Source organism: Catharus ustulatus, chromosome 7 (assembly GCF_009819885.2).
Source record: "Catharus ustulatus isolate bCatUst1 chromosome 7, bCatUst1.pri.v2, whole genome shotgun sequence".
Taxonomy (NCBI): domain Eukaryota; kingdom Metazoa; phylum Chordata; class Aves; order Passeriformes; family Turdidae; genus Catharus; species Catharus ustulatus.
The window spans coordinates 23247196-23267323 of record NC_046227.1 but is presented as its reverse complement, the minus strand read 5'-3'; the positions used below and the strand labels follow the sequence as shown (position 1 = coordinate 23267323).

General features: G+C 59.7%; 2 protein-coding genes across 2 annotated transcripts; one reads left to right on the top strand and one right to left on the bottom strand.

Annotated features, from left to right (window-relative positions):
- Nucleotides 1-314: 314 nt before the first annotated feature.
- PRKAG3 (protein kinase AMP-activated non-catalytic subunit gamma 3) lies at nt 315-4728 on the top strand. Its single transcript, XM_033064727.1, has 12 exons — nt 315-515; nt 1501-1540; nt 1806-2026; nt 2111-2192; nt 2277-2335; nt 2610-2655; nt 2777-2831; nt 2932-3058; nt 3168-3333; nt 3496-3533; nt 3763-3909; nt 3989-4728. The coding sequence occupies exons 1-12, from the start codon at nt 315-317 to the stop codon at nt 4103-4105; spliced, it is 1299 nt and encodes a 432-aa protein (XP_032920618.1). The 3' UTR covers nt 4106-4728.
- Nucleotides 4729-6629: 1901 nt separating this feature from the next.
- On the bottom strand, nt 6630-11875 carry LOC116998445 (sterol 26-hydroxylase, mitochondrial). The gene is made up of 9 exons (XM_033064058.1): nt 11642-11875; nt 9433-9623; nt 8965-9164; nt 8684-8881; nt 8388-8548; nt 7872-8038; nt 7567-7648; nt 7282-7482; nt 6630-7181 (listed from the first exon to the last, which is right to left on the bottom strand). Exons 1-9 carry the CDS (start codon nt 11873-11875, stop codon nt 7056-7058), a joined length of 1560 nt encoding a protein of 519 aa, XP_032919949.1. The 3' UTR covers nt 6630-7055.
- Nucleotides 11876-20128: the final 8253 nt, after the last annotated feature.

The following is a 20128-nucleotide window of genomic DNA, read 5'->3' as shown; positions in this document are numbered from 1 at the left end:
CCTCCCAGAAATAGAAAGTTGAGCCTGGAGCAGGCAGAGGGCGAGCAGGAGAGGGTGGCCCCGTGGCAAGGAAGGAGTTACCCCACAGCTCAGGCTGCCCCCGCCGTGGGACCTGGGTCGCTGCAGACAGTGAGCTGCAGCAGGACCCCCGGCAGGGACAGGCAGGGCTGGGCAGCGCCGAGGACAAAGGGTCCGCATCCGCCCAGCCCATGGCCGGACCCCGCCGTTCTCCAGCATCCCCGTGGAGAGGGGAACGCTGTGCCCCCCACCCGCGGCGGGGCGGGGCAGCACCGGGCGGGCTGCACCACGTCCCCATGGCGCGGAGCACTGTTCTGGAGGACGGGAGTCACAGAGCAGGGTCTCCCTCCGCCTTCTTCCCCCAGCCATACCCCCCTCGGGTCCCCAAGGTCAGCGCTGTCCCCGGGGCCGCGACCACCTATTTCAGCCGGGGGCTGCGGGGTGGCTGCGGGCGCTGCTCGGTGGTGTCGGCCGTGTCCCCCCCCGCGGCGGTGGCGGTGGGGGCATGGCTGGCATTGCTCGCTGACACTCTATCTGCCAGGGCCACGCCAGCCGCGGGCCCAGAATAGCAGCGCTGCCCTGCAGATAGCATGGAGCGGCTCCGTGGCCCCGCCGCGTCCCAGGTACCGTCAGGCTGGGTGGGAGTGCGGCCCGATAGACCCCCGATTGGGGACAGGCCACTCCGGGGGTGGGAGAATGTGGGCGGCTGACGAGCCTTGTCCCACGGACATGAAGCCGTGGGGACAAGGACGTCCTTGTCCAGCTGTGCCAGGTCCCTTGGGAATGGTTGGGGCAGGTGGTGCAGGGTCTCCTTCTCGGTGTTGACCCTAGGCTCCTTAAGGAGTAGACCCTGTCCCTGTGCCTTTTAGGGTGGCCTGTAAACTTTGGCTCTGTCAGGCAGGTTTGTGGCTGGGATAGCTCTTCCCTCTGCACGTTCTGCTATGTTATAGTAGGATCCTTTGGGGACTGGAGGAATGGGGTCAAATCGTCCAACCCTTCTTCCCTTGTGGACTCACTTCTTCCTTGGGCTGCCACTTTGTTAATGTAGGTCTCCTGGGATGGACCTGGTCCCCGGGAGGGCCAATGGGGTTGGCGAGGCTCTCGGCATGGGAAGAATCAAGAATGGAATTTACATCTTGGGATTGGGAGAGGATGGGCGCAGAGCAGCTGTGGGACATGCTGTGGTCCAACAGCAGAGAGCAGAGGCAGGAGGTCCTGCCATCCGTGCCTGTCCTGCTCTGGAGACCCCTGCTGTCTCCCCAGAGCAGGAGGACAAGCTGGGTGTCCTGGACTAGAGCCACCATGGAGACTGCAGGCTCTGGGGGTCCTGGGCTGGTGGGGGTGCCCACATTTCCACCCTGAAAGGACAGTTCTCTCTGCCTGGCTTGAGTGGGCCTGAGCAGCTGGGTGGATGCAGGCACAATGCATGGAAAAGACTGGGTTGACTCCTGCTGACCCCTCCTCACTGTGTTGCCCTCTCAGGTGGCGCTGCTGGATGCTGTTGCATGCCCTGAGGAGGAAGGTGGGTAGCAGGAAGAGTCTAGGCGTGTAGGAGGGGGGACTGCCTTACTCATGTGACAGCTGCATTGGTCCTCTGCCCACCCTGCCCATATCCCTCTCCTCAAATGGAGACTGCCCCAGGCTGGAGAACTGCATGCCATGTGCTGCCCCTGTGGAATGGGGAACAGGGGGGTTCTGTCGGGAGCATCCCCTGCTCCCCCCAGGCAGGAGGGTGCTGAGGCAGCAGCTCAGCTCACTAGCTAGGTGTAGGGTGATTTTGCCTGCAGGGTTTCCAAAGGCTGTATGCCCCAGGGAGGAGGAAGAGGAGGAGGAAGAATACAGGAGACCTGTCACCTTCACCCTGGGAAATGAGATACTGGGGCTGGGCCCAGAGACGGAGTTTCAGAACCCTGATGCTGAGGTCTATATGCACTTCTTGAGGAGCCACTGCTGTTACGATGCCATCCCTACCAGCTGCAAGCTCGTTGTCTTTGACATTTCCCTGGAGGTGATAACCTGGGGGATGAATGGGGATGGGGAGTGAAGAAGCAGGCTTGGGGATCCTCTGAACCCCTCTGCACTCTGCCAGCAGATCAAGAAAGCCTTTTTGGCACTGGTGGCCAATGGGGTGCGTGCTGCCCCTCTCTGGGACAGCAAGACGCAGAGCTTTGTGGGTGAGTGCCAGAAGCAATGCTGGCCCCCTCCCCTGCCTGGTAGAGAGGTACAGGCAGCACTGCCAGCTCCGTATATCTCCACAGGGATGCTCACCATCACCGACTTCATTAACATCCTCCACCGCTACTACCGTTCGCCTTTGGTGAGTGCTGTGAGGAGGGTTTGGGGGATCAGGACATGCATGGGGCAGGGAGTGGCTGTCCCCACCACTCCTGGTCCTTCTTAATCACTAGACAATGACCAGGGGACGATTCTGGGCCAGACCAGCATCCACTTGTTGCTCCCCTGCTTGACTCCCAAAATGTAATCTCTGTGCTTGGGTGATGGGGTGCAATGCCCAGAGAAGGGGGCAGTGTCTCAGAGTGCCCTCAGTCCCCCATGCAACCACTGTGACCAGGGCATTTCCCTGCCTTCAGGTTCAGATCTACGAGGTGGAGGAGCACAAGATTGAGACCTGGAGAGGTAAAAATCCTGTGGGTGGCTGGGCTGATGTTGTCACACAGGTCATGGAGGTGGGCTCTGGGGTCGTAGGGCTGCAAGAGAGGGCTGGAGGACCTCCTCTCTTAGCTCTCTTCCTTGGCAGAGGTGTACCTGCAGGGCTCCCTCAAGCCACTGGTCCACATCTCTCCGAGCAATAGGTGAGAGCCTGTCCACTGGGGGAGAGCGTGCCCCTTGGAGTGGGGGTGTGTGTGCCTGGAACACAGCCCTATCCCACCACGATATCTGCATCACCCACAGCCTCTTCGATGCTGTCTACTCCCTGATCAAGCACAAAATCCACCGCCTGCCTGTCATTGAGCCTGTCTCGGGCAACGTCCTGCACATCCTGACGCACAAGCGCATCCTCAAGTTTCTCCACATCTTTGTGAGTGCTGGGGCTGCTTGTGCACACTCAAGACTGGTGTGTAGGGGTACAGAGAAGGGTGTCAAGGTACATGCAGCTTCCAGCCCAGCCCTGCCCTGTCCCATTGAAGGGTTCTACCATCCCCAAGCCACGCTTCCTGAAGAAAACAGTGCAGGAACTGTGCATTGGCACCTTCCGTGATCTGGCTGTCGTGCCTGAGAGTGCCCCAATCCACACTGCCTTGGACATTTTTGTGGATCGCCGTGTCTCTGCCTTGCCTGTCATCAATGATTCCGGTACTTGGGGAGGGAAAAAAATTATGTCCTCATCTCCCTCTGCTCCAGCACCATCCCGAAATCCCTGTCCTGGACTTTGGGCTGCCTCTTAGGGTGTGGGAGGAACATGGTAGGTGGTCCCCAGGGCTCCTTCCGCAGCCCCTGCACTGTTTCTCTTTGCAGGGCAAGTGGTTGGCCTGTACTCGCGGTTTGATGTCATTGTGAGTACCCTGCATGTGTGCATGCCCAGGCTCAAGTTTGGCCCCTCGCATGCACTGGTGGGGCACTCATATCTGTCCGTGCCCATGCAAACCCACCCCACATGCAGTGTCATACATGTGCCAGTGCACATCTGCTATGTGCATCTCCTGGGCTCAGTGTCCCTTCTGTGTTGGCACAATGGGGTGCAAGGATGCCTTGGGGTGCTGAAGGGGGTCACATCTATCACAGCACCTGGCAGCCCAGAAGACCTACAACAACCTGGACATCAGTGTGAGGGAAGCACTGCAGCAACGCAGTATCTGTCTGGAGGGGGTCCTCACCTGCTACCCCCATGAACCTATGGAGGACATAATCGACCGCATTGCCAAGGAGCAGGTGAGTGGCCTGGGTGCCTTGTGCCAGCCACGGCTGCCAGCCGCCCAGCCTGCCTGTGACGCTCTGCCTGCACCCACAGGTCCATCGCCTGGTTCTGGTGGATGAGAACCGGTACCCGCGGGGCATCGTCTCCCTCTCTGACATCCTGCAGGCCCTTGTGCTCACTCCTGCAGGTATCGATGCTCTTAACTCTTAGCCCACGATGCTCCACCTTTCTCCACTTGCACCCTCAATTTCTCTCCACTTCAGGTAGGCGCCACCCCCCCTCCATGGCTGTGTGCCTGTCCTCTCCCTGACGCTGGGTCACCTGCCTCTGCCCCATCCAAAGTGGTCCTGGGGGATGGAGGAGGCTGGGGCTAGGGTCTGGCTGCACTGGGTGCACAGGTGGGGACAGCAGGACCCAGATGCTGCTTGTCCCAGGGGTACACAAGGATCACAGGGGATCCCTGGTGACTGTGAGGAAGGATGGGGGCAAATTCCATGAAGCCACTCCGCCAGAGCCCCATTCAGGCGTGTGGAATGCAGGTTTGGCAAGTCCCTGGGCTTTGGTCTGAATGAGGGTTTTGGGGTGTGATGCACCCCAAGACAAAAGCCTATTTTTAATCCTGCCTCAATTCTCCCCGCTGAGATCTGAGTACCTCCAGTGCCATTCCCAAGGGACACAGAGCAGACAGACCCCCACTTGCACACCCCAGTCATGCTGCCTACCACTAGCCAAAAGCAAAATGTGGCCAACCCATGGGCCCCAGCTGGCAGAGCATCCCCCTGCCCCTTCACTTGCAGCAGCCCCAAAACTGTCTGTTCCAGAGTCAAGGCTCACTCCCGGGTGCCACTGGAACCAGACTGCCTGGCCACCTGCAGCTGGCTCTGCTCACCCACTGCCGGGTGAATCCTCACTGGCTATGGGTGGGCATGGTCCTGGCACCCACTGCAGCATCTCTTTAGGGGTGAAATGATGAGGGGGGAGCTGGCTCCAGTTCCCAACCGCTTCCCAAAGGTAATTATGCTTTTTGGGGTAGTGGTGGGCAATGGGTTGGGACAGGCCTGTGCCTACCACTTCTCCCAGCAGTGCCCAGCAGCTCTGCATAGAATGGGGCTGGGAATGGTGTGCATTAGCCACACATGGGATATCCCCCTTGCCCTCCTCCCCTCATTCCCCCATTGTGGTGCCTTTGCTCACCCTTGGCTGTGTCCGGAGCTACAGGGGACCACTGAGATGTCCATCTCCAGCCAAGCTGCCCTCCCTCCTACCCCAGGGCTTGCATACACACAAGGAATGGAGGAAAGACCTGTGTCCACTGGGATGGTTGGAGGGGCCATATCACAGGGTGCCCAGTCCAGCACTGATTTGGGGTTATGGTCTCACAATGCTCTCTTGCCCCACAGGCATCGATCGATCCTCACTCTGAAGACACCAGGGAAATGCCACTGACTTGTCTGACTGGGGGATCTCTTGTGTGACCTGTGAGAAGCAGGCTTGGGCCTGAAGGTTCTCTGTGGGGAGGACATGCCTGTTCACCCCAGTCCTCGGGCTCGTCTTGAGTCCAGGGCTAGATCCTGCCAGTCTTGGAGAGGCAGAAACACTGAAAATGGGACCCAGGGGTGCCTCCTGCCAGTGAGCATGCAGTGATGCTCTGTGCTGGAAAGGCTTCCTGCAGCTGGGCCCAGAGGACCTGGCCACCCCTCTGCCATCCAGCTGATGGATTTGAGCATTTCTAATGTGGCTCCCTCCTAGTGAACACAGTCCCACTGTCTGTGCCCGGTGCCTGGTAGCATAGGCTCAGCTGCACACACAGGCTTTTTTATTTTAGGGTCACGCGGGGCTGGAGCTCTCTGGCAGAGGCACAGCCTGTGCCAGAGCTGGCAGCAGGATGGGCACTTGCATGGAGACCCTGTGCACGTTTTGGGGTGGGCAGGGTGGGTAAATATTTATTTATTTATTTGTTAGCCTGTTCAGCCTTGCTGTAACAAAACAGCCCGATCCAAGAACTGCCTCTTGCCTTTCTGGGGTAAAGCTGGGCATGGCTCCTCTGGAGAGAACCAGGCTGGGGAAGGGGTACTGGCTGCTTGCCAGCAAGTTTGGCACTGGCAGAGTAGCACCTCTGCCCATGTGGGTAGAACCGAGGGGATGGGGACACAGGGCATGCAGTCTTAATCGTCTTGGTGGTGTGCAGGTCCCTTTGGGGACACACTGAGGGACAGAAGCTTTGGTACCAGCAAGGTTTCTGCCTGCTGCTTCCCTCAGTCCGAGGAGGAAAGTATGAGGGGTTCACCATTAAAAATGTCCCATACACCATCCCTCAAGGGCCCTGGGCAAATGGCAGTATATCCCCTGCCCATGGCTGCTGCCAGCCGTGAGCCTTGCAATGGTCCTGGCTTGGGGGTAGGGAATGCTGAGCTGATCTTTCTCCTCCTGCTTTGCCGGCAGTGAGCCCTGCCATTCCCATGACCCCCTATCAGCATCTCAGTGCAGTAATGGCTGACAGTGGAAAGTCCCAGGAAGTAAACACCCTTCCTGTGCTGGCTGGCTCTGCCAGGGAACACAGTACCAGTGCTGGGTGGTGACAGGCCTCCTCCCATCGTGGGGAATGTGCTGTTTTTGTGCTGTGCTCTCCCAGGACCAGGGCTGGCTCTGTCCCTTGGGAAAGGTGCAAACCCCAAACACAGCCAGCACTCAACCCTCCCCTGAGGGCAAGGGGAAAAGTGAGGCACAGAGAAACTTCTGAGGCCAAGGTCAGCTGTTCAGACAGGACCCAGGTGTCCTGGCTCCAGGCACAGATCCACGCGCAGCTACACAAGGACGGGATGAAGGAGACACCGAATGGCTGCAAGACCCCTCCCTGCTTTCCCCCAGCTCCCGGGTTCCTGATGCAGCCCAGCTGGGCATAGGATGGGGGAGACAGAACCCCCCTGCAGAGTGTCAAAGGCACAGCAGTTCCCCAAGCCTCCTGCTGATTTTGGGCAGGGGGATACTAGTGCCCCAGGGTGATTTGGGGGCAATCTCTCATCCCCCCCACCTTTCCCACTGTGGGGCTGTGAGCCCCCTGGCCCAAGCTGGGCAGGGAAGGGGTTTGCCTTCCTGTCCTCCTTGTGGGGCAGTAAGGGGGAAGCTCCATTTGGCACCCAGGGTAGGGGTGGACGTGCAGTCAGGGAGCTCCTGGGCGAGCGATGAATTCCAGGTTGATGGGCTTATCAGCCACCAGGACAATGCGGGACACAGATTTCACTTCCACACCACGAGGGTCTGGCCGCACCTCAAATGCCTGGATCATCTGTGGGGACAAGGGGGGCGTTGGCAGTGCCTTGGGGACTCCCTGGAAGCCCCATCCCAGCTCATGGCAAGATACCCCAAGTGAGGGGATCCTTACTTACCCTGGCAAGGGCCAGGTGCATTTCCAGCTCAGCGATGCGGCGTCCAACACACGCGCGAACTCCGTAGCCAAAGGGGATGGAGCTGAAGGGGTGGTGAGGGGAGCCGTGTCCCCGGAGCCAGCGCTGGGGTAGGAACCGCTCAGGCTCGGGGAAGTAGGTCTCATCATGGGACATCGCATAGTGTGCCAGGACAAAGAGGGTCTGCAGGGCAAGAATTGGGGTTTAACGACCCCTCCCGGTCCCACTGAGTGCAGTGGGGGTCCCCACGGCACGGCTCCCACTCACATTCTTGGGGAAGAGGTAGTCTCCGATGACAATGTCCTTCTCATAGAAGACCCTGGCGTTGGTGGGCACCACAGGGTAGACTCTGTGATATGAAGAGAGTTAGTGGGGGAGCAGGACTCATCTCGAGATCCCAGAGAGACTGAGACACAGGCAGGACAAGGCTCAGCAGCTCCCCAGAAGGAAGGTGGGTATTTGCAGTCCAGAGGGACTGAAATCCAGCCTTCCATCCTGCCTGCTTGGTGCATCCCCCCTGGAGAAGGGGCTGGTGACCAGGATCTCAGGGCAGGGACAAGGCTGGGATGTACCTCAGAGTCTCCTTGATAACGGCCCGAAGCATCGGCAACTTGGGGATATCCTCAGCAGCAGGAAAACGGTCAGCAGGCACAACAGCTTTCAGCTCCTGGTACAGGGTCTCCTGGATCTCTGGGTCCCGGGACAGGTGGTACAAAGCCCAGGACAGCGTGTTGGAGGTCTGGGGGAGTGGAGTACCAGGGGGAGTGAAGGAATTGGGGCCAGCACCTGAGCAGCCTTGTGCCAAGCACAGCATCAGTATGGTACCAGAGAGCTCCTGCTCTGGTGCATAGAAAAGTCAGGGGTGAGGGGCAGCAAGCACAGGGGAGAGAGAGGCAAAGAGCAGGGCATGAAACAGAGCAGAGGACAGGGTCTGTACTGACCAATCCCTGAGGGTTTGCCCCTGTGGGGCATCAGCCCTGCAGCAACCAGGCTGGACCTCGCAAGGGCTGGGTGGAGCATGGCCCCATGGGTTCCCCTGGGCATGGAGCTCAGCAGGGATTCCCTGGCAGCAGCTGCCTGGCTCTCACCGTGTCCACACCGGCAAGCAGCAACTCGGCCACGCTGCCATAAACCTCATCCAGGCTGAGTCTGCCACTGGCCAGAAGGTAGCTCAGGTAGCCGGACACCTCCTTGCCACGCTCCACCTGCCCCTCCAGCTCCTTCATCTTTCGGTCAATCAGTGTCTTGCCTGCAGGGACAGAGAGTGGGAACCAGACAGAGTGAGGGCTACCAAATAGACATGTGGCCAGGGATTGTCCTGCTTTTGAGGGTTCTTAGGGAGTCCAGAGCCACCACACTGGACCCCAACCCTGTCACCACTCACCGAAGGCGAAGATGGTGTCCCAGCTGTTCAAATAACGGTCCCAGTAGGGCAGCACCTTACGGCTCCATCGGGGCAAGACAGTGGCAAAGATGGAGTTCTTGAACATGAGGTTGATGGAGTCAATGAAGCGCTGGGTCTCAGCAGGGACCTGCTGCTTGAGGCACCCGATGCGGGTCTCGAAGAGGATGTAAGAGATGCCTGTGGGGGACAAACAGCATCCAGACCTCTCGGGGAATGGGAAGAGTGGAACAGGGCAGGGGTGAGGGGGAGGACACCCCTACCTTCCAGAGCAAAGCGGTAGAGCAGGTTGGCCACGTCCCCCACCAGCACCCCCGAGGGGCTGCGGCTCCGCTCCTCGCGCAGCCGCACCATCAGGTCTGACACCACCTCCCCGATGGCATCCGCGTACAGCAGCGCCTCCGAGGGTTTCAGCAGCCGCTTGTTGAGGACCTGGCGCAGGCGGTACCAGCGCTCCCCTTCCCTGGATGGGGACAAAGCTCAGCGCTGGGGCCTGGACGGGCAGGGGGCAGTGCCTGGCAGCAGTTCCCCAGTCCCTGTGCACATACTCCCCATCGCAGGCTGGAACCACCCCAGGAGTTATTCCACCCGCCATGGCCATGTCCCTCTACATGATGGGGACATGCAGCTTGCAGGAGTGGGAGTAATGCAAACTGCCACCTGGGCCTACACCTAAGGAAGGGGCAGGAGATGTGTGCTGCCCCCGAGAGCACAGCCAGGGCAGGACTCACTCGGTGAAGGGTCCGTAGGGCAAGTGCCGGGTGTCCCGGTGCTCCTTCCACAGGGCCATGTCGCTGCGCATGGGGTACTTGCCCTCCTGCCGTAGCAGCTGCTCCAGCACCACAGGGCTCCCAATATTGATGTTCCTATAATGTCCGAAGGTTGATTTCCAGATGGGTCCATAAAGGCGTCGGGACATCACCTGTGATGCACAAAACATGGCAGGCTCAATGGGACGAGCTGGGTCAGATCCTCCCTGCCCCAACGCTGCCCTGAATATGCCTATCTGCACCCATCCAATGGACCCCTCAGCATCATCTGAGCTCAAGAACCTGCCTCTGACCCCCCCAAGCTGGCAGCATCCTTGAAGTGCTCTGCAGATGGCCTAGGCTGATGTCTAGGCATTTCCTCTCTCAGCAGTAAGTACACCAGGCACTGACCCCTCAGCACAGATTGGCACATCCTTCACCCACTCCAGAGATGCAGAGAGAGCCTTGTGGGTCTTTTGGGGAAGGAAGACCAAGAAAGGACAGCAGGGACAGAGACAACTGCCAAGCACAGGACTTTGCCGAGATGCAGGACCATTGCAGCAACCTAAGTCCTGCTGCTTCCAGCATGACCCCAGCTCTGCTTAATCTGGGGACAACAATCGCTGAGTGGGGCCTTGAACTCACCACCCTGTGAGGGTGGTTAATGATCAGCAGCGGGAGGCAGCACCAGATTAGGGCATGACCTGCTCCCAAAACAGGCTGTCACCTCCAGGGCATGGCCCTGGGGCTACAGGCTCACAAGCCAGCTAGGAGACATTTCGCCAACATCAGCCCTGCTCTGGGCCCTGTTGGCTGCAGCTCCCCTCTCCTTGTCTGCAGCCACAAGTGCCATGCCTGCTTCCCTGGCAGGGAGCACTGTGACCTCCAAGTGCATCCCTTGGGGGCAGCTGGGCACCCCTTTGCAAGTGGATCTGCACAGGGCCATGTCCAAAGGTCATTTTCCATCCCAACCCAGGCACTGACAGAGCCCCTGCAAAGCATGGCCAAGCATGGGGGGAATGCAGGGGACTTAGCAGGGAAGCCCTGGTCCCCATTCCCCGTGGCTGCGGGGATGCACGTGGTACAATCTCCCTTGGTGACTGTCTGCATCGCAGCCTGCGCCTGGATTCAGCTGGATTCGTCACCACGGGGAGACATTCCTCGAGCATGGTGGCAGGAGGAGGGGGAGGGACGGCCACCCCGGTACTGCAGGCAGCTCGTGGGCATGGGGCAGCTGTGCCCCGGCTTGAAGCCTGACCACCAGCAACTGCTGGCAGCCAGGACCTGACACAGTGCAGGCCTTGGAGAGATGGGCTGTGAGAAGCTAGAGCTGCCTGAATCTGAGAAAAGGCACCTCCAGAGCATGTGGGCATCTTTCTGCAAAGCCAGGCTGTGCTCTGAGTCCCAAGGGAAGGAGGGAGCAGGAAGGAGCTCCAGTGCCTACACCCCAAAATCCCACCGTCCTGTTACAGCCCCTTCTCCAACCAGCAGTGCCTGGTGCTCTGAGATGCCACGGAGGCCTGATCCCGCATGCTTCTCAGGCTGGTCAGAGCTCCAGGGTGCTGGAAGATGCCGCCTGGCTTGCAGCCAGCCAAGCCCGTTGCTTGCTTCATCCGACGTATGAGGAAGTGTTGACAGAAGAAAACAAATACCTCTGCCTACCCCTCCCGTGCCTTGGTATCATCTGCCCAAAAACCCGCCCGGTCACCTGCACCCTAAACCGCTGCTCCCTCCAGCTGTTACAGCTGGGAGCCCGGGGATGCCAGGACCCCGTGAGATGCCCCCGAACACTCAGCTGCCTGGCCGGCTCGGGGATGCTGGAGCAGTCCTGGGCTGGCTGGACCCTCTCGAGGCCATTTGGTTCTGCTGGCCCCATCATCACCCTACGGTGCTGGGTGTCCCTCACCGCCCAGCCCCTCTGCTCCCCTGCTCTGCCGCCCCCGCTCAACTCCCTGCCGTCACTCGTCGGCCGCTAGTCCCCTCCCTGGAGCCCATCTCCCCTTGCCCCGCACCCCGCACCCACTCCCTCCCTTGCAAAGCCACCCCTACCTGCAGACCCCTCGGAACCCCCTCCATCCCACGCACCCCTCCCAGCCCTCCCCGGCACCTACGCCCCTGTGCAGGGTCGCCAGGCCCCCCCGCAGCCCGAGCCCCGCACCCCGCAGCCCCGGGCCGGGCCGCCCCGGCGCACCTGCAGCCGGTGAGTGTGCAGCAGGTAGCCCCGCAGGAACAGCCAGACGAAAGTACGGAGCAGTCCCGGTCCCGGTAGCTCCTCAGGTCCCTTCAGCCGCGCCGGCCCCGCCGCCGCTGCCGCCGAGCCCCCGGTCCTGCGCGGCGGTCCAGGGTTGCTGCGCGTCGGCGGCGGGCGGGGGCGCAGGAGCAGCGGCAGCAGCGACCACCGGGCCCCGCCGCTCGGGCCCGCCATGCTCCGTCGGCAGCGCACGGGACGGGGCGGGGCAGGGAGGCACCGAGGGTGGTGGGGGGCGGCACCGGGGGCGGTGCGGGGGGCGGCGCGGGGGCGGCAACCGGGAACCGGCACCGGGCTCCGCGCACCGAGCATCGCGCACTGGGTACGGCGCACCGGGAATAGAGAATCGCGCACCCGGTGCGTTGCGCAACGGGTAGTGGTCCCGCTGCTGCGCTCTGGATGGGGGATATCGGCTGCTGCTCGGCGGGGACCGGGCACCGGGCAGTCTGTACCGTGCGCCTTGTGCCGGCTGCAGCACACCTTCTACCGGGCCGTGGAGACAGGCTGCAGTGTGCTATGTACCCGGTACAGCACACCGGGTACCATGAGCCAAATACTGGACATGGGTGACTGCTCAGCAGCATCATCGGCACCGGGTGCTAGGTACTGAAAGTGGCATCAGCGGTACCCAGTGTTCTGTACCAGTTACTGAGTCCCATGTGTTGTGCATGATGGAGCTATGCACAGGGCAGCTGGCAGCCAGCACTGGCGTGGCACGGCAGGTACAGCACCCTGGCACAATGGAGACTGTGGCACCAGGTGCTGTATCCTGGGCATTGCACACAGGCAGTGGGTGCTAGGCATTGCACACCAGGCACAGGCATGAGGACTGGCACAGCACCAGACAGGACACAACATGTGACAGCACTGGCATTGCACTCCGGCACTGGGTACCACATCCCAGACCCTGCATATCTTGGTCAGCTCCAGGTTCACCACTGGGCCTGCTCTTCAGGTCTGCTTGCCCTTCTGGACTGAGCCCTCCTGCCCTGCTTCTGTCCCCTGCCTGTCACTCCCGTGTGTCTGCCTTGTTGCCCAGCAGTGCAGGATGGTGCCATGGGTAGCTGGGTCCAAACTGTCCCAGGCTCTCTCTCAACACTTCCTCCAGGCACTGGCAGCCAGGACCACAGATGGGGTAACCTTGGTAAGCCCACTGTGGCTGCTGGCAACAAACTGGAGGGAGGTTTGGTATGTTTTCATGCCAGGGAGAGAATGACACCAGCTCCTGCCTCAAGCTGGTGCAGGCCAAGCTGTCCAGCCCATGAACAGGACCCTGCTGGGTGTCTGGGACCATGCATGCAGGACATGTAGGCTCTGGCCAGCGTGGGACAGTAGGGCAGGGCAGTACTCTGTCCAGGTGTCACTCCAGGGGTGTCCGGCACCAAGTCTCTGGGACACCAGTGCTGATCATTAACCGCCCTTATCGGGCACTGAGTACAAGGTCCCCACAGGGAGGTTGTGTAAGGCTCGGCAGGTGTCTGACAGCCCCATGAATGGTTGTTCTCGTCCTCGGTCCTCTCACCAGGGGACTGGGAGTGTCCCGCGCTGGGCTCCAGGCTGATGCTTTGTGTGCTCCCTGCCAGCAGGGCCGGGATTGGGCTGTAGGATACGGGCACCCCCGTGCCTGTAGACATCCCTGAGGCACTCCAGGCTGGGACCGCCAAGAACGAGCGCCTGCTGCCATCTCATGGCTGCTCACAGCCAGCTCTGCCGCTTGCCCTGCCCCGGCTGGGTTCAGAGCCGGAGCAGCAGGAGAGCCCCGGCCACAGGACTTCTGTGAGCTTCCCTGCCTGGAAAACTGAGACCCGTAGCTCTCACTCCCCCTGGCAGAGGATGCCTTGGCCTCTCCCAGCCTGGTGTAACTGTGCTTCCACTTGTGGGGCAGTGGAACCCTGCGACCTCCATCATGAAAACAAATGCCTCTTGCAGAAAGTGAGAACTGCAGTTCCTGGTAAAAAGTCTCTCTCCATCTTTCTTATGAGCCCGTTTATATACAAAAGGTTGCAATGAGATGTTTCAGAGTCTTCTGCAGGTTGAACGATAAAAAATCTCTCATCCTGTCTTCACTGGAGAGGCACTCCAGCCCACCGATATTTTGTAGCCTTGTCTGGCTCATCTGAACTTGCTCCAACAGGTTCACCCCCTCTCTTGGGGTCTTGAGGACCCCAGAGCTGCTCTACTCCAGGTGGGTTCTCACAGGTAAAGAGCGGAGCAGGAGCAACCACCTTCCCTGCCCTACTGGGCATGCTTCTTATTTTCCAGTCTCAGACATAATCTGCTTTGTGGGCTGCAAGCGCACATTGTCGGACTCATTTACTGTTTTTGAACCACCAGTGCCCCGACTCCTTCTCTGCAGGGCATCCATCCATCCATCCATCCATCCATCCATCCATCCATCCATCCATCCATCCATCCATTCGACAAAACTGCTGCTGGAGTCACCCCCACCTTGTTCAGGACCTCGCACTCGGCCTTGTGGAAGGGCAGGCTGTGCCACCGCAGCGAGTCCCCAGGCCAGTCCCCGGTGCCCCGCACCCTGCTCGGGACACGGAGAGAGGCGCCGTTATCCCGGCTGTTTCCCGCTGCTGCCGCTAGGCTGTGCTCCCCGCCCTCGGACGGCGGCAGCGGCGGCGGGGACCGGCCGGGGGCTCCGCCGGGGCCGCTGCCCGGGCTGTGGGGGAGGCCGTGCTGGAAGGGCGCCGGGAGGGATGGGTGAATCAGCCCCTTTCAGAGTCGCCTGGCGGGGACTTCCGAAGGGAACAGGGCCGTGACACATCCCCGGCCGGAGCCGGGGACACGGCCAGCTCCCGGGAGGTCCCACAGTGCGGGGCCAGCCCAGCTTGGCGACAAATGCAGCAGAGGCGGGAGAGCAAATGCTGTCTTTGGCCATGGGGATGTGGAGCTGGGGGTGGCAGATCACATCCTGTGTGTCGCTTTGCCCCAGGGATGCTGTGACTCTACTCATCCCACAGACCCATGTCAGGTCCGACCTCCCCTCACTGGAGGGAGCTGTGGGTGCAGATACAGGCACTGTGGGACCCCCTGCCTCTCTGTCCCTCAACCATCCACCACACACTGCTTATGGAGGGTCCTGGCTGCTGGTCTTCCTCAGAGGGAGGGACAGCTTCTTTATGTGACTTGTGCAGTGTCACCCAAAAGCTGGAAATCTTTCCCAGAGCTACACTCACTGACCCTGAATTGCTCTCCCACAGATGGGGGGGAGGAAGTGGGGTGTCCCAGGGGAGGGCATCCCTTGACTCATCCCCAGGAAAGCCCAGGCTGTGAGAAGGCTGATCCTGGGTCCTGAGGACTACAAACAGCTCAAAGCTGAACTGGAGATAGCCTGTTATGTCAACTGTGTGTTACCACACTGTCACTGCCTGAGTCATAAGCCATGCTGGGGCCAGTGGGGCTGCAAAGGGGGACATGGATCAAGAATGATGTGGACAGATCCCAGGTCTGGAGACAGCTGCTCTTCTCTGCCACAGAGAGTTCAAGTGGGACCCTCTTGGCCCTCTCCCAAGGTCCCCTTCCCCTCATTTCCCTCTGTCTGACCCCTCAGACCTGGGCAAGGGCTTGGGGACAGCACAGAGCTTTTGAAACAAGAGGAAAATCAACCAGCATGATGGTGTGTCCCCCACGACCGCCATGGAGTGCTCAGCCCCTGGCAGAAGGCTCTGATCCAGGCTCCCCCTGCTTTGTGCCCCATGGGACCCTGGTGGGCCAGGACCTTTCCCCGAGGACGTGAGAGTGGGATGCCGGAGAGAGCCCGGGGCTTGGCATGCTGTTATCACAGGAGACGGGAGGCAGCCCCAGGCTGCTCTCAAGTGGTCCTGGCTGATTAGTGACTTCAAGTGCCTATGGAGTTATTCTAAGTCAAGTAGGAGCAAAGGGAGCTGACCTGAGACCCACAAGACCAGTGCTGGGCTTTCCTGGAGTTTCCCACATCACCTCTGCTCCCTGCCAAATTCTCCAAAGCAGGGAGGTGTCTCCTCTTTCCATCTGCTCTCCCTGTCCCTTACTCCTCCTGCAAAAGGCTGTTTGCTCCAGCCTAAAGCAAACCTGATTTTATCTTCTGACTGCAGTTCCCTTGGCTGTGGGCCATGGTCGATGCCTCCCACGCAGAACTTGTGAAGCCCATTCGGGGACCCGTGCACAGAGCAGGCTGTGTATGCTGCCACATGACATCATGTTTACAGCCCGCGGGGGCCCAAGGACAGCAGCACTGCTTGCAGCCTAGATATGCGTGTCCTTCCCATGGATGGACAGATGGACGTGTGGGGAGCTGGAATGAGTGGGACTAGCCACAGAGCCATGCCTCCCTGAAGAGGGGTGGTTTCAGCTTTGTTGCTCTGGAAGCCAGTCTCCTTGGCCTCAGTTTCCCCCTTGGGCAGTGGAGAGTGGATTCTGTGCTAGCAGTGAGGATGCACTGCTGCAGCAACACAAGGTCAGGCCCTCAAATTGTTGTGCAGAAAGAAAGGCTAATTTTCTTCCCTTGGGACATGGATGTTCCCTTCTCTCCCAAGACAGATGCTATGCTGAAACTTAGGTTGTTTGGAAAGAGCAACAATGTCCAGAGCTACACGGGCTCAGTAAAGAGTGCTCCTAGGGCCATCCTTTCTCCTGTCCATCCATCCATCCATCCATCCATCCATCCATCCATCCATCCATCCATCCACACTTGCAAGCAGCTTTCTCACAGCCATCTCTCTATCCATCTGCTGAGCTGTCTGTATGCTCATCCATCCATCCATCCATCGACAAATGCATACATTACTCTTCCCACCCAGCCCCACACCTACTTGTCCATCCAGAGAGCTACCCACCCATCTGTCTGTCCATCCTCCCATTCACCCCTCCATCCATCTCCCGCCTGTCAGTGTCCAAGGAGGACCAGCCCTCCCTGAGGGTATGGTGTCTGCTGACATGTGTGTGCACATGTGCATGTGGGTCGTGCTGGCCACACAAAGTGCTGTGGGCCGTGATGTCCCAGGCTGTGTCCAGCCATGGGGCAGGGCCAAGAGTGCTGTCCAGGGGGAGGGGGACTTGTCTAATTTAAGAATGGGCCCCACAGTCGCTGTCAGCACCGGGTAGCTCTGATCTGGGGACAGGTCCTCATCGGCTCCGCTTGCTGCCCGCCAGCCTGACATGAAAGGGCTCTGCACCCCGATAAGGCTCCAGACGCTTGGTCCCAGAGGTGGGCAGCACTGTGGCCAGGCCTGGGGGACCCTGAGGAGTAAGTTCTAGCGTGGCTGTCCCCAAATTCACTGTCACTTCAGCACCATGGGGCTTGTGTGTTTGCATCAGAGCTCAGCCCTGGGGGCCACCCTCCACTTTGAGCACTGGATCATGCCCTGTGTCATCACCATCTCCCACTGGTGACATAACCCCAGGGGGGGCACCAACCTCATCATCCCCCTGATTGCCACAGGCTTGTCTGCTGGCTGTTACCCTTCACTGGAGTGCCCCGGCTGTGAGCAGCCATGGATGGGGACCATGTTGTTTTAATAAGATCATTCTCCTCCTGCCGTGAGGTCGCAACCTGGGCTTATGACATCACAGTGCGCTGCCATGGAAATGCCGGGATGTCACAAACACAGCTCGATGACCTCACTGCAGGAGCAGGAGATGAGGCCAACGTGGGTTTGATTGCCAATGTCCTCAGGAATAAAGGAGGGGAGGGACGCTGGGAAAGTATGCGGCCGCTGAGCGCCGGGGTGTTTGGGTTGGAAATCGCCACGCTTTCCCCACAGCGGGAAAGGCCCATTACTTCCTCCCCTGTCCGCTCCCTCCCAGCAGCCAGAGCCCCCTCCAACCTTGTGGCTGTGGGGTAGGAGGGCTGTTGGAGCAGGGCACACCATCCATGCCCTTGGGGCTGCATGGCTGGGAGGGAGAGACAGAGCTCAGCACAGTACCAGGGCACCAGCCTAGAGGCAGAGGGAGTTCAGTGAGGGGTGCAGGATGGGCCACTCAGGGGATGCTTTGTCTCACACACAGGCTGGGGATCACTGGGGATGCAGGGGCAGAGTGAGCTGGAGTCTTGGGGAAGTCTTCTCTTCCTCAAGAGGACTTCAAAGTCATGCTGCTATATGGGGATGATTCTCCAACACAGAACCCTCAAAAGTGGACCTCAAAGCACCTCTTGGCCCTGCCCAGCCACCCAATAACTGTCCCCTCCCCAGCCCAGAACCAACAGCTTCTCCTGGGGTCCTGCCCCTCTGTCCCATCACCCCTACCACAGCTGAGTTCTCTGTCCTCTGCAGACCTTGCCACTGGGAAAAACATGGCTGGTTGGGGGGCACCCGTCCCCCCACCTTTCAGTTGCAGGGGTGCAGGGGTGTCTGCTCTCCCCCTGCATCCTCCATCATTAATTTCCATCAGTGGCCAAGCGGGGCCGGGGCTGCCTGGGGGTGGCCGAGGAACACGGCGCTTTCCCCTGATAGCAAAAATAAATACATTAAAATTCTTGCAGGAGGCAGAAGAATGCGGGACGGCAGGAAAAAATTGTTTTATAATTTGTAATAACACAAAAGCCGGGGGGGGCGGGGGGAGTGAGCTGCGAGAGGCGAGGAAAGGCAGAGACAAAGGAGCAGCTGCGATGGTGGAGGCTGCTTCAGAGCAGCAGTGGCATCCCTGTCACCCTGGATTAGTATGACCACTGTCACCTTGTCCCCTGAAGTAGGTGTGCCTTTGGGTCTTGTTGAAGAAGGGGAGGCAGCAAGAAAACTACTGGGGCTGAGTGAGTAGGCAACCACTCCCCATCTGCTTCAGCAGGTCTCAGCATCTCTGTGCCTCAGTTTCCCCTTGCTAAAAAAGCCTTTTTATGCAACTGTTGGAAAAGCTGCAAAATAGGGGCAAACTCCTGGCATACACCCCATCCCAGCTCCTCTGATCCAGACACAAGGCAAGGAGTCCACCTTTGTCCACTCTGCCTCACCAGCCTCTCTAAGGGGCTTTGCCATAGGACCCAGGCAATGGGGCCAGTTCCCATGTGTGCTGAGGACATCACAGCCCCCCCGGCCCCCTCCAGCCTCACGCAGAGCTGACATGATAAGGCGAGTTTCTGAGCACCAGCCGCACCTGCTCGCCGAGACGGCACCCCCCCCTCTCGCTCCCCTCTTCGGGGCAAAATCAAAGGGATTTTTCTGCCCTTAGGAAATCAGATAAAGGCTTCTCACCTGCCCCGCGCTGCCTTTGCGAGGAGGCCAGGCGCTAGGGGCGGAGGGACAACAGGCACTTTCAACACGCCGGCAGATGAGTCGTGAGTTGCAGTGAGCTCTGCCTTCAGGGGCTGGGCCCCTGGGTACAGTGTCAGCCTCGCCCAGCCTCAGCAGGGATGTCCCCCCGCCACGAGCTACTCGTTGTGGACTATCCCCCTAGACTAGAGGTGGTGGGGTCCTGTAGGACAGCTAGGATGGAGGCTGTGGGTGAAGGCAAAAGGGAACAGGGACAGGGCATAGTGCAGCAGCCCAGATGCAGTGCCCAGCTCAGGGAAGGTCCCCGTGTCCCTGTATCCTCATGCTGTGGCCAGGGCAGCTCAGTCCTAGTCACCATGCCAAGGGTGCAGACCAGGAGCCCATTTCCCGTGTGGGAGGGCAGAGAAGGAGCAGGTGTGAAACCTCCAGATGTGGTGGGAGTCTCTTACCTCCTGTGCCCAGGAGGGAGAGAGTTGTGCCAAGCTGCAGATAAAGCCTGAGTCATTCACCACCAAATGCTGTTAGCAGGGAGCAGACATGCCCATGTGAAGGGGTGAAACTGCTGGTGATCAAGGCAAGGGGAACAGTGATGGGCAAGTCAGGGGCTTGAGATGGGCAGGGTATGGGAGGCCATGAAGGGGGATGGAGCACAAATGTCTGCTGGAGGGAGGGGTGATCTCACCAGCAGCAAGGGTGCTCTGCTTTGCCCATCACGGGTGGAAGGTGCCTCCTTTTCCCTTGGGGTAACACAGTGGGCTGGCTGGTTTCTCAGTGGAGGTGGGTGCTGAGATCAGATGAGACTTCCCCCAGTCCCAGGAACTGTGGCCCAGATGCTGCAGGGCTGGGAGCTGCATACCCAGCCTCTGCTGGGAGCCATGACTGGTACAAGAGGAATCAGAGATGCAGAGCACTGGACTGATCACTGGAAAACCATTCCTGAGGCTCCTCTGAAGAGAATTGGTGTGGCAAGCTATGGGCTCCTCCTGTCACCAGCTGCCCAGCCCTTGTGTGGCCCCCTGCTACCTTCTGGGCATGTCAGCTTCCTCCTGCCCCAAGCTACTCCTGCTGCTCCTCCTGTTATGATCTGGTGCTGGGGACTGTCTCCTTTCTGGGTCCTGGCTGCACCTGGAATGAAATCACCATAAACAAGATGTCCATCACTGTACTCTTCTCCTTGTCTCCTTGCTCCCGGAGCTGGCTTGATCATACTCCTGCATGTCCCTCTATCCCGGTG

Excerpts from the sequence above, each read along its gene's own strand:
- PRKAG3 (XM_033064727.1), top strand. The coding sequence starts at position 315 with ATGGCGCGGAGCACTGTTCTGGAGGACGGGAGTCACAGAGCAGGGTCT. Across the intron at positions 3,334-3,495 it reads GCCTGTCATCAATGATTCCG|GGCAAGTGGTTGGCCTGTAC; the intron begins GTACTTGGGGAG and ends TTCTCTTTGCAG. Across the intron at positions 3,534-3,762 it reads ACTCGCGGTTTGATGTCATT|CACCTGGCAGCCCAGAAGAC; the intron begins GTGAGTACCCTG and ends CATCTATCACAG.
- LOC116998445 (XM_033064058.1), bottom strand. The coding sequence starts at position 11,875 with ATGGCGGGCCCGAGCGGCGGGGCCCGGTGGTCGCTGCTGCCGCTGCTC. Across the intron at positions 8,882-8,964 it reads CTACCGCTTTGCTCTGGAAG|GCATCTCTTACATCCTCTTC; the intron begins GTAGGGGTGTCC and ends TGTCCCCCACAG. Across the intron at positions 7,649-7,871 it reads GTTATCAAGGAGACTCTGAG|AGTCTACCCTGTGGTGCCCA; the intron begins GTACATCCCAGC and ends TTCATATCACAG.